Source organism: Oryctolagus cuniculus, chromosome 13 (assembly GCF_051225735.1).
Source record: "Oryctolagus cuniculus isolate XC-2025 breed Fujian yellow rabbit chromosome 13, ASM5122573v1, whole genome shotgun sequence".
In the NCBI taxonomy this organism is placed as follows: domain Eukaryota; kingdom Metazoa; phylum Chordata; class Mammalia; order Lagomorpha; family Leporidae; genus Oryctolagus; species Oryctolagus cuniculus.
The window spans coordinates 61,143,541-61,157,999 of NC_142879.1; the positions used below are offsets into that span (position 1 = coordinate 61,143,541).

Consider the following 14,459-nt stretch of genomic DNA (forward strand, 5'->3'; position numbering starts at 1 on the left):
GGATGGGATATAGCACCTGCTTGAAATAAAACAGTTTACCTAAACACCACTCCCAAAGTGTTTGGCATAAAATTCAAGGATTCAAATATTTCAGGAATTTACAAACTACCAACTACTGAATAAAGCAAATAAGTGCTGAAAGTTCTTGTCGGGCCAAAGTAGTAAAAGTAACAGATTACCAGACAGTTACAGCTGGAAAATACCACAGTTCCAGCTGTTGGTGGAAATCTATAAAAGTCTGAAGAAACAGACTGTAGTTAATAGGCACATGACTGCTTCTCCAGTAACACTTTAATTGCTGTTCACAACTGTTTTTGTTTGTTTACAACTCATTTCCTGATCATTAAGGACTCAGATATAAAAAGAATTCCTGCTTTATTCTCTACGAGCTGTCAACAAGATGGAAAAACAGAGCGGGGAATTACAGCACACAGTAACACAAGCAGAAAAATGAACACTCAACAGATCAAAGTGTGATGACAGGAGCACACATGGCCTCTGTCACACAGCAGAGCTTTTCCCACACCCAGAGCCAGACTCTGGACCTGACAGGATACGCCATCCAATCCCAGCGATGGATGCACACTGGCCACTCTGTAACTCCTACTGCACAACAGGGTTAAACCCAGAAGCTGTGGAAGGTTTCTGCAGTGAAAGAACTTACCTCTACCGTGGTTGAGAATCAGCCCTTTCCTCCTAACTCGGGCTTCTCCTTAACAGGTCCTAAGACTAAAGGCATAAAAGAATCCTTCCCGGAGAGCTACTGGGGTACCAGTTGTCTCTTTCTACAAACAACTACTATGGAGGGCTGCTTGTTAAAAACAGAGCACTTAAACTGGCCATCTCTTGAGAGGCTCCACTAACATGCTCTAGGAAAAGCACAGGAATCTGGAATCAGCAGATAACCCTGAAAATCTCATTTTACCTGGTGACTCCATCTTCCTCTCTGGCAATTTAAACTGACTTCCACATTGCCTCTCGTTGTACTCTGGAGGATGAGTAAGGCATCAAAACAAAACCCACTAACTGGACTATCTTGTCCTAACTAATGAAGAGCTGACCATAAACTCTATTTAAAACATTTTAAGTACTAAACATCTTTTGAGCAGTCTGTTTCTAATCTTGGCAGTCCCATCTCATAATATTGCATTTGACCAAAGATGTGACAGCGCCTTTGATCCGGAAATTGAGCTAATCTTTGGAAAGGCAAGAAATGAAACACAAGAATCCTAAATGCAGTCCCCTGGCAATAAGCATATTAGACATTAAGTATATATTTTTAAAATATAATTTACCAATTTGTGAGTTGCCCCCAGTCTTGAATCTTAGGTAGTTTGGATTTTTCTTTTTTCACTTTCCTTCTATCCTGAGCGCTTCTAATTCTAAACTACTCAAGTGATCTGCTTTGTTCAAAGAAACAAACCAACTGATGTTTCATTACATTTAGCTAAAAGCTCAGAAATAAAGAATCCCACTTATGTAGCGCACTATATCATATGCTGTAGAAATTTCATTTCAGCCATGTTACATTGCTAGCAATTACTGAGTTGCTGTAAAATTCTCTCTTAATAAAGCTTGTCAACATTTCCAGGAAACAAACTGTGACTTCAGCTTTTATTGCATTCTGCTGGGATCAATGATTACAGAAACTCAGCCATCACAGATCACTCTCCCCGTAGAGCGCGGAGGAGAACGCGGTGTAATCCAGGGCGCCGGGCACACTGCCTGGGCCCGAGTAGGCAGGCATCCTCTTGATGCAGTACTGGGCCTGATCTGGGGGCAGCTCTCGACGCAGCTCCTCTGCCAGGATGTATGGCTGGAAAAAAAAACACGGAAGAGTTTGCAAAGTCAATGGCAGAAAATCCTGCAACATAACTTACATATTCCTTGCATTAGCTTCACTTTTAACAAGGAATAAAGGTAGAGAGTCTACAGGGCACTGTCCCATATAAACAACAAAAAGCAGAGCTTTACTGACAGAAACCTATCTACAGGGTGATCTGCCTTTTTGGCCAACAAGAAATTCAATATGATTCTAAAGGCAAATAGAAAAATATTATTAACAGTATTTCTCAAACTGTGCCATAAAGAAAGTGATAAGTACTGTGCTCTAAGTTTCCCACCAGCAAGGTAAAGCGACAGTTGTTTTATATCATATACTGAAGAGAACACAGGGATATTTAACTTAACATATTGGTATAGTTTCTTCAAAACAAAAATGGAGAATGAAGTCATTTTCCTATTTAGTTTATTAAAAAAAAAAACAACTAGAAGTATGTGGCCACTAGAGGAACCTCTCTCTGAAACAAAATAAAACTGACATTTAACAATGGAGGGTTTTTATTTTGTTTTGCTTCTTGATGTCACATGTCCAATGGGAAATAAGACAATTCTGGCTGGTAAGAGTCAAGGTTAGTAAATCACAAATATCACGCTGTAATATAGAGAGGGGTCTTTTGAGGGGTTGGATGAGCCATGGCTTATTACTTCCTAAATCATCTGGGCTCTCTGTTCTCCACCCTCATCCCTGTGACAAATGGTTCATTTTGAAACACACTTGTAGCTGGCGCCGCGGCTCACTAGGCTAATCCTTCGCCTTGTGGCACCAGCACACCGGGTTCTAGTCCCGGTCCGGGCACCGGATTCTGTCCCGGTTGCTCCTCTTCCAGGCCAGCTCTCTGCTGTGGCCAGGGAGTGCAGTGGAGGATGGCCCAAGTGCTTGGGCCCTGCACCCCATGGGAGACCAGGATAAGTACCTGGCTCCTGCCTTTGGATCAGCATGGTGCGCCGGCCGCAGCGCACCAGCCACGGTGGCCATTGGAGGGTGAACCAACAGCAAAAGGAAGACCTTTCTCTCTGTCTCTCTCTCTCTCACTGTCCATTCTGCCTGTCAAAACACACACACACACACACACACACACACACCCTTGTTATATCATTGTTAAGCTAGCTGGCCTTGTTCGGTGTGTAAGGTAATGAACAGGGCTGTGCGGATGGGTTTCAGCCCTTCCCATGGTTTTACTGGGCCAGAACACAAGCTAGAACAATCTCAGCCCAAATTGAATCTTCTGTCCTGAGATGTTTTAATTGCTTAAGGAATGATATTTAAACATCCTGAATTTGGTATTAAATTCTAAATTTCTAGGCTAGGTGTTAACGAAAGCCTTGTCAATTTTCTAAATGACTGAATGGCTATCCTTAACTTTGCTCCAGTGGCTGGGAACAAACCCAGAGTCACTGACCCTTAGGAGAAGTTCCAAGTCACATAACCTCTGAATTCTGTGGTTTCTTCTCGCAGTCAGAGTTGCCAGTGTGGAATGTGAAATGGGGTTGAGCCAGTAAAACACACACACACACACACACACACACACTTCTACAAAATATACACTGTTGGTCCCTTCAATAACTCAGTATGAGGCCATACACAAATGCCAAGAGGGGAATGTCTGTATTTTCTCTGATCTTGGCACACCACTGTTATGCTTATGCATCCCCTTCCAAATTTAGGGCTGATATAGTGTGAAATGCACTAGTTTGAAAAGGGTTTTTATTTGCAATGTTGTTTCCTTTTTTGTTAGTGTGATGCAGTAGACTGTTGCTGCAGTAGAAGAAAATCCGACAACACAGACCTTGTCAGAAGCCAGGATTCGGAAGGAGGCGATGACTTGCTCGGCGGTGTCAGTGTCGGCCGTCTCTCGGGTCATGAAGTCAATGAAGGATTGGAAGGTGACGGTGCCTTGCCCATTGGGATCAACCAGGGTCATAATGCGGGCAAATTCAGCTTCGCCCTGGGGCAAGGTAGCAAAGAAACAGTCACTTCAACAGTACCCTACTCTCAACCATTCTCATTCTCTTTCTTATTGACTGTAAGTTCCTTTGTGTTTGAAAACATCACCACTCCAGGCATTTCCCATCAGTCTTTCCAAGAGACACCCAGCCCCCATGCACGATTCAGGCTTGTTATTTGACAATTTAAACTGTTGCTGCAACCTCAAGTCAGAAGCTCCAAATGTCAGATTCCTTCTCTGTGACCCAAGTTGTTTTCGTAGTTCATATAACATAATCATGGATGAGAAACTCAAAGTGAGAATTGGGTCTTTCCTCAGACTACCACTGAGTAAAGTGATATTGCTAAATAGGAAAACAGTTCAATGATGGTGCTCATGATTTTAAAGTTCTGGAGGAAATTAAAGCAGAACATGTTCAAATACACATTAATAGATAACAGAGAAGAAGTGTGTATATATCAGGACTAGGTTTCTCTTAGCTGAGTTATTACTAAAAACGTTTTACCTTCTAACATATTAAGGGGGAAACGGACTTTAAAAGTCATCAGGCTACTGAATGCCATTGAAGTGTACACTTTAAACAGGGGAACTCTAGGATCTGAATTGATCTCAACAAACTTAAAAAACCATCAGGATGGCCCATGTTCTTGGTTACTTCACTAGAAAAAAATCATATAACAAGTAACTCAATAAAAATATGCTTTGGCTTGGTAAAAGAATTTTTATATAGTAACAGGCATACTTTCAAAAATATTATCAATATAACAAATCAATCCCCAATGTGATACCTCACTTTAAGCCAGCTGTCTCCTATAACACAAATCCAAGATCAACAAAATATCAATTTTTAGTAAAATTTCAACATCCATCTTACCAAGTCATAACCCATGGAAATCAGGCAGGCTCTGAAGTCCTCATGATCCATCAGGCCATTCTTCCTCTGTTGGCAAATACAAAGAATCAGGGAAAGTAAGGATTAGAGGCAAGATGAGCAACTCTATTTGACCAACTTAACAAAATCTGGTAAGAGAAGTGCACCTGAGGCTCTGCCAGGATTGTCAAGGTCACCAAGAATTCACTGAAGAATACAGCCAACAAAAGGATGTTACGAAATATTTCTTTCAAAGGAAATAGGGGGAGGGGTAGAGTAGGTCATAAAGACCAGACAAAAAGCAAAGACCTCATTCAGGCAAGCAGCAGGAGGAATTTGTCAGGAGCTCATTTCTGCCACCCACTGGTGGAAGAACATACTACAAGCAGTGGTTCTGTGTAAATTTCCCCCTACTGAAAATCAACTGGAGAGCTACCTTGCAACCCCTCGGAGGCCCTGGACCAGGCTACAGTGGCCTTTCCGTGTAGCAAGCTCTGCTTTGCCAGAAAATATGAGAGTCTGCACAGAACATCAGGTAAGATGGCCTGTGTGGACAACAGCCTTCCCAGATGGGAAAAGGCCAGTTCAAGACTGTGACCCAAACTCTACGGAAACAGGGGTGTTAACACAGAGCCCTGCATGTGATTGATTGGCCAATCCAATTTCTAACAGGTTATTATCTGGTGTTTTTGTTCACCCACAAAATGGCCAGTCCCAAAGGCCAATGACACAAGGTTTTTCTGTGGATGGAGACTTCACGAGTCTGTTCTCACACCTACATGCTTAGTCCTCAGTCACTGCTATGGCCTGTCCAGGACTTTCTTTAAAGAGATGCTCCCTGCCATGTTGATACTGTTCTCCGCTGCCACCCCTTAGGGTCCCCTCTCCAGCTCTTCTGCCTCCTTTAAACGTAGTAAGTTCCCTAGGATCTTTTCTCTTCTTACTCTGCAGACTCTCTCGCCAGAGGTGACCATGATGTGGGGAGAATCCTGCAGGATTCAGCCCTAAACTCTAGAACTGGACTCCTGCCTAGGAGACCTCTGCCCTCCTATATCCTCACAGCTTGGAATTTCCATGTCATTTCAGATTTTTCCTTTTCCCTCACCCCTCAAATCCTGCTGTTAGATTTCTGTCTCAATCTCAGATCTGCCCTCTTCTTTCCATTCCTATCTTTACTGTTGAGTGAGAGGATGAAGCAAAGGAGATCAGTATCCCTGATACCTCTCCCTCTCTCCCCAACTTCTGTTTCCCTGCATGACACAAAATCATTCATTCTTAAACAAGCTGTCAAGTTCTACATTGCTCTCTTTGGGCTTTGCGTTGCAAAGGACTTGTCTCATCACCTTGGATTCAAATCAATGTACTTTTTCCAAGAAAGCAGCCTAAATAAGAGAGAAATATCCTTCAACAAGCTCAGATGCACTTGTGCAAGGACAATGATCAATTATTTCCTTCCACCAGAGAAACCCGATTTGGACTTCAGTGGATAAAATCAGGCGAGTATTACAGCATGTTTCTCCACAATAAAGTTGGGATTAAACCATGCAAATGTCAATACCCATCTCTGTATACAATTTTTTACTTAGGCCTGTTAGACTATCTAGACTGTTTTACCGGGGAACATTTGGCTGGCTGAGCCTAAAGGTATTTTAGGAACCACTTGCTGGTATTTGCAAATCATAAATAGGATCCTGTCCAAAGTGATGGAATATTTCTTTTCTAATGATCTTTAATGATAGGAATGATGGCCTTAAAAGTCAGTTTGGGCCACATAATCAACAAACTGGTAATTTTCACAAAGAATCTTTTTCAGTATTATTCAAACCAGAACACTAGATAATATTTTAAAAACCAGTACTTTTTATATGCCTTCACTATGAAAATTATTACCATCTTGTTGGTATTGTTTAGTTTCCCTAAAACATGAGTCCATTTTGTTAATTAAAGCTGAAATCAGAGGTTGACACTGTGGTGTAGGGGATGAAGCTGCTTCCCACGACACTGGCATCCCATATGAGCGCAGTTGCTCCAATTCTGGCTCCCTGCTAGTGGTCTAAGAAAGACAGGGAAGATGACCCAAGTGTTTGGGCCCCTGTGTGGGAGACCCAGAAGAAGCTCCTGGCTCCTGGCTTCAGCCTGGCTCAGCATTAGGACATTGCAGCCATCTGGGGTGTGAACCAGGGGATGGAAGAGTCTCTAACTCCGACTTTCAAAACAAATAAATAAATCTTTTTTTAAAAAGGAAAACTGAATTTTATGTTGAAAGAGTGGGTTAATTTTTCATCAGGTGCTTTACCTAGACAATTACTTGGGAAATATATGTCAGAATTTCATATTTAAGCCTTTAGAAAATGAGTTAACTCCAACAACCACATTATGTTAAGAATATACTTAGAACAAAGTAAGCTTTGACATCAGCTGCAGATGCCTTCACTAGTGATCTGCAGTAAGCAGCACAAAGGAGCCCCAGCTGAGCTCAGCACGCTTTGCTTTGGTATTAACCGCTCTGCTTCCCAGTGGACTTCTGGGACATTAAGACTTAACATGATGGCAGCATGCACATCCTTTCAGCACGCAGTATACTGTCCCCAGTAATGTCCTCCAAAAAAATAAAGAGAGTGTGGTACCCTGTCAAAGTGGTTGAAGGAGGCTCTGAACTCATTCATCTGTTCCTGAGTGATGCCCTTCGCGTCTCTCGTCAAGATCTGGGTCTCCACCTCGTTGATGGTCCTGGCGATGGTTGTCAGCAGCAGCTCCCACCCAACACGGATGTGCTGCAAGGAAACAAAGGGAACCATGGGCTCCAGGTTTAGCCAGCAGGTCAGTCTCGTCTCTTCACTTGCCCATCAGGGGAGTCCGTCCAAAAGGTGATAAGCAGGACTCACTACAGACTTCCCTCCGCTGTTTTTTATTCTACTTTTTTTTTGTAGGATTCTACAGAGGGAAGTACTTAGAGGTGACACCAGGGTTCTAGTAGTGACAACTGGTACTCTATAGATTAAACATAATCTATTTGTCACTAAAAATATCTTCTCATTTATCATGTAACAGAATGGGTCCTGCTGACTCCCAAGGAGATCAGATTGGTCAAACTGGTAGAAATGCAATAGTCCAATTACTGATACTATCTGTGAAGAAGTGTAATGAAGTCATTGTGGTAAAAATGATGATGCTGATGGTAACTTTTTATGGTACTTTATGAGTTCCCAAGGCTGTTCTATAATAGTGGCCGGAAAGACTTAAAGATGCCTAACTTTTTTCCCTGTAGAACTCAGTAACAGAAAAGAGACAAGCACATGGGAAAATACTCCGAGAGAGTGCCAAGGGCACAATCAGACACGAAGCAGCACAGGCGTGTCAGGCCGCTGTACCTCCATGGTGTAATTCGTGTGCTTGTTGTCAAAGACCAGGGCCTCCTGGATGAGCTGATGGTCTCCCTCCAGCTTGTCGATGTTGTTCTTGTAGTTGATGATGTTGTGCTCATACTGCTTCAGCTGATTCATCTGGTCTTCCAGGGCTCCTGTGATCTGGATGGAGCTCCGGGCGATCTCCTGGTGCAGGCAAGTGGGAACACAGAGAAAAGCAAAATGAATTGGCTTCCAAGATAAGCTACACGGGGTATGTCATTCCTGATCCTGCATCAGGTGCTACGCTGGCTTTAGGCACCAAAGTCTGTTTTCCCAGATGAAGTAGGAAATGGATGGTCTCAAAGCAAGGTCTAGTTCTGGCCTGTCTAGAGCGTGGGAAGGGAAAGCAATGAGAAACAAATCAGAAAAGCAAGAGGGGTAGGAAATTAGTCCTTTCAGCCTTCTTCTCTACCTGAGGAAACTCCCTCAGGCCGAGCTGCCCTGTCCCCTGTTCTGGCGCAGCTGTACAGTGGAGCAGCCGGATGGATCTACAATCACTGAGGGCTTCCTCCATCTGAAGATTTCTTGTATTTTAGATGTCCTCTCCCCTCCCCAATCTTTAAAAAAAAGTTAACATTTATCACCGGAGTGTGCACAGGAGAGACATAAGAAGTCAACAAATGGGTCCTGGCTGTTCTTGAGGATAAAATGAGCCCAGACCTCATTAAAGGTTGCTTTTCCATAAAAGAAAATGTAAATATTTCCAAATCTTCAATTGTCCTTCCTTAGAGATGGGTGGCTTAAAATGTAGGTCCTGCAGAGACTAAACATTGACAAAGACCCCTGCTGTGGATTCTAATGACAAAATAAACAGACTACAGTGAGAACGCCCCCACCTCCTTCAGCAGCCGCTGCACACACTCTGTGCCAAGTGCCCAGGTGCACACACCCACAACAGCCCAGGGTGGAAGGTGTTCTCACAGCACTGAGTAGGGTGACCAGAAACTACAGCACAAGAAAAAAATCACTGCCATGTCAGATTCAAGGCTTCTCAACAGCTCTGGGGAGGCGCTGACCTACCTCCATCTTGTTCTGGATCCAGGGCCCAATGGCGTTGGCTTGTGCAGCAAACTGGCGCCGCAGGCGCTCATTAGCGTGCTGGCGAGCCAGCTCTTCCTGCAGGGACTGATCCCGGATGGGCACCAGCTGCTTCACCTGTCAGAGCCCAAGGACACCAAAGGTTAGAGGCCAGCTTTGGTTTCAGTGGAATGACCACAGCAGAGGGAGGAGGAGGGCAGAGAGGAAGAATGGGAGGTGAGAGGAAGGGGAATGGGAGTCCCTTCTCCAGGGACTACAGGGAGAGTGCAGTGTAGCTTTGACTGCCACCTGGTGCCATTAATTCCCTGCTGGAATGCTGGATGAGTTGAGGGGTATTTAACAGCCTGAATTAGGGACACTGGCTATTCTTCCAGCCAGAGGCTCTTGGCCTGCAGCCAAGACCCATGGGGGCTGGGTCCAGAGTGCAATGGATTTGTAAACTTGAACAAGTTTGGTTGAAAGTGAGCATTTCCTTTGGTTATGAATGTGCCACCCCACAGCAGTATTTAGCTGTATTTAGTATTTAGTATTTAGTACCTCTGACTTTCCCACGACAGGAATCGAAGGCATTCTCTACATTGCCTCTCGCAATACTGTGTATTCTCAGCACTATTTCAAAAATTGTTCAATTTACTGTTAGATCTTGCTTTTCAATGTACTAACAAAGAAGCACATACATTACCTTAGCCTGACTTGAAAAATATCACTAACTGTGTGTTTTCTTTTACCATCTTAAATACACTTATGAATTTTGAACACTGTTATCAGAAGAGATCTGTCAGAGGGATCAGCACACACAAATGTGCAGGAGCCCTGCTGCGTTCATGAACCTGATTCCTATATGATGCTGGGCCCTCAGAAGTAATCTACTTCCTCCATATTTTCCATTCTATTTGTGAATTACATTTGAATGTGATGCATTAGTTCCCTTGGAGTCAACAGCAACAAAAAGCTATTTTGGAAATCTTTTTTTTTGGATTATCTGGAAAACTGCTGCTGAAGACATTCAGTATCCCTTTTACAAAAATCCACAGGGCCAATTTCCTTTATAACTACTTAGAAGAGAAAAACTTGTTTTCCTTTAAAAAATGATACAAAAATGATCTATTTCCCTTTCCCCTCCTCTTTTCAGGGAAATTCTTTAACTCAGTATGTTTCCTTCATCACTCTGGCTGTCAGGAAGACCAGCACTGTAATTCACTAGCTAACTACTACTGCTAGATGAACACTCTTCTTCCAAAACCAGTTTTTCCCCTCTTAGCCTCATTTCTAATGTGCTGTATGTATATTTTTATAATAGACCACCTCCAATCCATGTGGGGGCCTTATTTCTTATAGACTATGCACGAGCATGCTGGGATGATTCATCACACTATCATTTAGGCCATGAACTTAAGTGTCTCTTAAGAATGAAATAAAGGGTACAAATGATCCTGTTTTGATCAAAATGAACTATGTGGGTAGTTTCCTACAATTTAAGAGGCAGAAAGTTAGTTGGAATACTTTTGTACCCCAGGTAGAACTTTCTAGGCAATTTCTCTGCATTTAAACTTCATATAGGCAGCAGGCATTTTGTCTGGTGGATTGTGTCTCACACTGGAGTGCCTGGTTTCTATTCCCAGATCAAGTTCTGACTCCTGACTCTGGCTGCTGGCTAATGCAGGCCTTAGGAGGTAGCAGTGATGGTTCATATGATTGGTTTCCTGCCTTCCACAAAGGAGACCTGGATTATGTTTGGTTCCTGGGCTTTTGGGAAGTGAACCAGCAGAGGGGAGCTCTCTCACAACCTCTCTCTCTCTCTCTCTCTCTGGTGCATGTACACCCTAGCTCTCACTATCTGTGTCTCAAATTTTAAAAAGCACTAATTCACACAGGTTTGAGACATGTCTATCCTATATTCTACAGTTCTTTAAAGAAGTACTACTAGCAAGTTAATTCCTCAAATTTTCAGTTAAGGCTTTAAAAATTGATTCCCTTATAAATATCATAATCTGTATTGATTTCGTTAACATCTAAGAAAGATATTGCTTAAAGAAAATAGTCTTGGGACTAGCATTGTGGCGTAGCAGGTTAAGTCATCATTTGTGAAACAGTCATCCCATATCAGAGAGCCAGCTTGCGGACCAGCTGCATCACTTTCGACACAGCTCCCTGCTAATTCGCCTGGGAAGGCAGTAGGGGATGGCCCAAGTATGTGGGCCCCTGGCCACCCCTGTGGGAGACCAGGATGGAGTTCCTGGATCCTGGCTTCAGCCTGGCCCAGCTCTGGACCTTGAGGCCATTTGGTGAGTGAACCAGCAAATGAAAGATATTCATCCTCTTCTCCCTGCTCTCTGTCTTTCCTCCCACTTCATTCTTCCTTTCAAATAAACAAATCCTTTTTTTTTAAATACTCTAGCGTGAGAAGCAGCACTATGTTCCTAAATCTGTATATATGAAATACATGAAATTTGTAGACCTTAGATAAAATTTTAAACAAACGTAACCAAATAAAAGCACACACACATACACACACACAAAATCTCTATTTCCTTTCCTCACAAACTACAAAACCTGCTGAATGGCATTTAAGAATCCAACAGAGAGGCAGCATTGTGGAGCAGTGGATTAAATGGCTCCTTGGGCCAGCGCCGTGGCTCACTAGGCTAATCCTCTGCCTTGCGGCACTGGCACACCGGGTTCTAGTCCCGGTCGGGGCACCGGATTCTGTCCTGGTTGCCCCTCTTCCAGGCCAGCTCTCTGCTGTGGCCAGGGAGTGCAGTGGAGGATGGCCCAGGTGCTTGGGCCCTGCACCCCATGGGAGACCAGGATAAGCACCTGGCTCCTGCCATCAGATCAGCGCGGTGCGCCGGCCGCAGCGCGCCAGCCGTGGCGGCCATTGAAGGGTGAACCAACAGCAAAAGAAAGACCTTTCTCTCTGTCTCTCTCTCTCACTGTCCACTCTGTCTGTCAAAAAATAAAAATAAATAAATAAACGGCTCCTACAACACTGTCATCACATATCAGAGCACAGGTTCAAGTCTGAGCTGTTCCACTTTTCATTCAGCTCCCTGCTAATGTGCTTGGGAAAGCAGCAGAAGTTGGCTCAAGTGCTTGGGCCCTTGCCACCCACTTGGGAGACCTGGATGGAGTTCGTGGCTCCTGGTTTTGGCCTGGTTCTACCTTGGCCATTGTGGCCATTTGGGAGTGAACCAGTGGACAGAAGACCTCTCTCTCTGTCTCTCCCTCTCTTTGTCATTCTACTTTTCAAACAAATAAAAAAACCTTTATTAAAAAAAATCTAATAGGGGCTGGGGCCATGCTGCAGTAGGTTAATCCTCTGCCTGTGGTGCCGGCATCCCATATGGGCACTGGTTCTAGTCCCAGCTACTCTTCTTCCAATCCAGCTCTCTGCTGTGGCCTGGTAAAGCAGTAGAAGATGGCCCAAGTCCTTGGGCCCCTGCAACCACATGGGAAACCCAGAAGAAGCTCCTGGCTCCTGGCTTCAGATTGACGCAGCGCTGGCCGTTGCGGACATTTGGGGAGTGAACCAATGGATGGAAGACCTTTCTCTCTGTCTCTCCTCTCACTGTCTGTAACTCTACCTCTCAAATAAATAAATAAAATCTTTAAAAAAAATCTAATAGATTTTATCTGTGAAATTTGGGAAGAAGGTAAATGCTGGTCATGATGCCAAATCAGGCAGTCACTCCAGGTGCCTAACGTGTTAACCTCTTTCCTCAGCTTGGCTTCAAGGATGCCCCTCTCTTTCCACACTCAGTCTTCAGCCACCCACCTTGTCCCACTTGGCCCGGAGCTCGTCCATGGTGACGGTGCTGTAAGGGTTGCTCGAGCTGATCCTGATGTTGTAGCTCTGAATCACTTTCTCCACCTCGTTCTGGATGGCCATGATGGACTGCCGTTCCCCGTCTGCCTCAGGTAGCGTGGCCTTGAACTGCTCATGAGCTGTGATCAAACTCTACACAGACACAAGCAGAGAAAACCCGATCTGGTTTTAGTGCTACTTTTGCAGGTTTTGATGTTCCTTTCTTCACATATGCAAATGGCTTTATAATTGCAGGAATCTCTGGAGGAAATACAGTACGTTTTAGAAAAGCTTTTTAGTGCAGAAAAATGTTCCTAGAAAATGGAACAAATGGTATCATGATGACTAATTGATAGCTATTCATCTAGAGTCTTCAAAAATCATATTTTAAAAGTTATGTTTGCTTTTATTATTTCTGATCCTCAGCCATTATTTAGGTCTCACTCTCTGCTGATGAAGAGAACTTAGCTGCCCTTCTAACAGCCAGTTCACCTTCATAATCCTACAAATGAGCACCTGACACTTGCTGCCCTTATACCTAAAGGCAAGCAGGCAATACGTCCCTACCCCTCAAAAAAAAAAAAAAAAAAAAGGCCACGGAAACTAACTCTTACCTAGGAGGTTCCATAAGACCTGCATTTATTGAACCTATTCTTTGACCGTAATGTACAAAATTGCAGCCCTGTGGGGTCAGGTGTTCAAACAACCTCTCTGCTTTGCAAACCACCCTAAGTAGGATGGGACTATGTTAGGTGTTGCAACAGATCAGCTGCTAACATAGTTTGTGAAACAATGAGGGACTTCCAAGGCACACTTAAAGGTCTCACTTACTCAAAAACAAAACAAAATAAAACGTTAGGTGTGGGGAGCAACCCGGACTGGACTGAGTTACTGGAATTAAGACATTCTATGCATCTGCTCTCCCACAATATGGCGCTGGGAGAGAAGAAAACAGCTTCTACGCAGCTGCCTCTTGCCAACTTGAGTGATGACCTCCAGGAGCTGATCCTGCTCCTGATTGGAGGAGAGCAGCGTACTCGGCGTGTGGGTAGCAGAGTTGGGATTGGTGGAAGAGGACTATAAAGGAGGAGAGAGACAACATGCACCAGAAACATCTAAGGGGAACATCTATCTGGAGGAACACCTGTGCAGCCCCCGAGAGAGCCGGCCGGCGGTGTGCTGCTCCCCCGCGGAAGTGGGGAATGTGGCAGGGGGAACCGCCCTTCCACGGAGGTGGAAGGGATGGTAGCCAACCCGGGAAGAACCAGCAGCAAACCCGGGGAGGGCCAAGCAGATGAAAGAACAGCGCAGGGTTCAGTGTCGCTCCTCCACGAAGAAGGGGAGCGACATAATGGTGCCGTGACTCGGATATGAAGCCTAGGCAGGGTTTAGTGTCGTTCCTCCACGAAGAGGGGGAGCGACATAATGGTGCCGTGACTCGGATATGAAGCCTAGGCAGGGTTTAGTGTCGTTCCTCCACGAAGACGGGGAGCGACAGTTAGGGTGCTAGCTTAGGCTTCAGTGCACATCCAAGAAGCACCACCAAAGCT

The 14,459-nt window shown here is 44.3% G+C and overlaps 1 protein-coding gene across 1 annotated transcript in view; it reads right to left on the reverse strand.

The window, feature by feature from the left end:
• Window positions 1-358: 358 nt before the first annotated feature.
• The window catches only part of ACTN2 (actinin alpha 2), a 75,861-nt gene continuing 61,760 nt past the window's right edge, over window positions 359-14,459 (reverse strand). The window contains exons 15-21 of the mRNA XM_051821489.3: window positions 12,880-13,062; window positions 9,087-9,221; window positions 8,031-8,210; window positions 7,287-7,433; window positions 4,663-4,728; window positions 3,630-3,788; window positions 359-1,816 (exon numbers count right to left, since the gene is read on the reverse strand). Of these exons, the coding sequence (XP_051677449.1) occupies window positions 1,658-1,816; window positions 3,630-3,788; window positions 4,663-4,728; window positions 7,287-7,433; window positions 8,031-8,210; window positions 9,087-9,221; window positions 12,880-13,062 (1,029 nt within the window). The 3' untranslated portion in view covers window positions 359-1,657. The remainder of the gene's footprint in view (window positions 1,817-3,629; window positions 3,789-4,662; window positions 4,729-7,286; window positions 7,434-8,030; window positions 8,211-9,086; window positions 9,222-12,879; window positions 13,063-14,459) is intronic.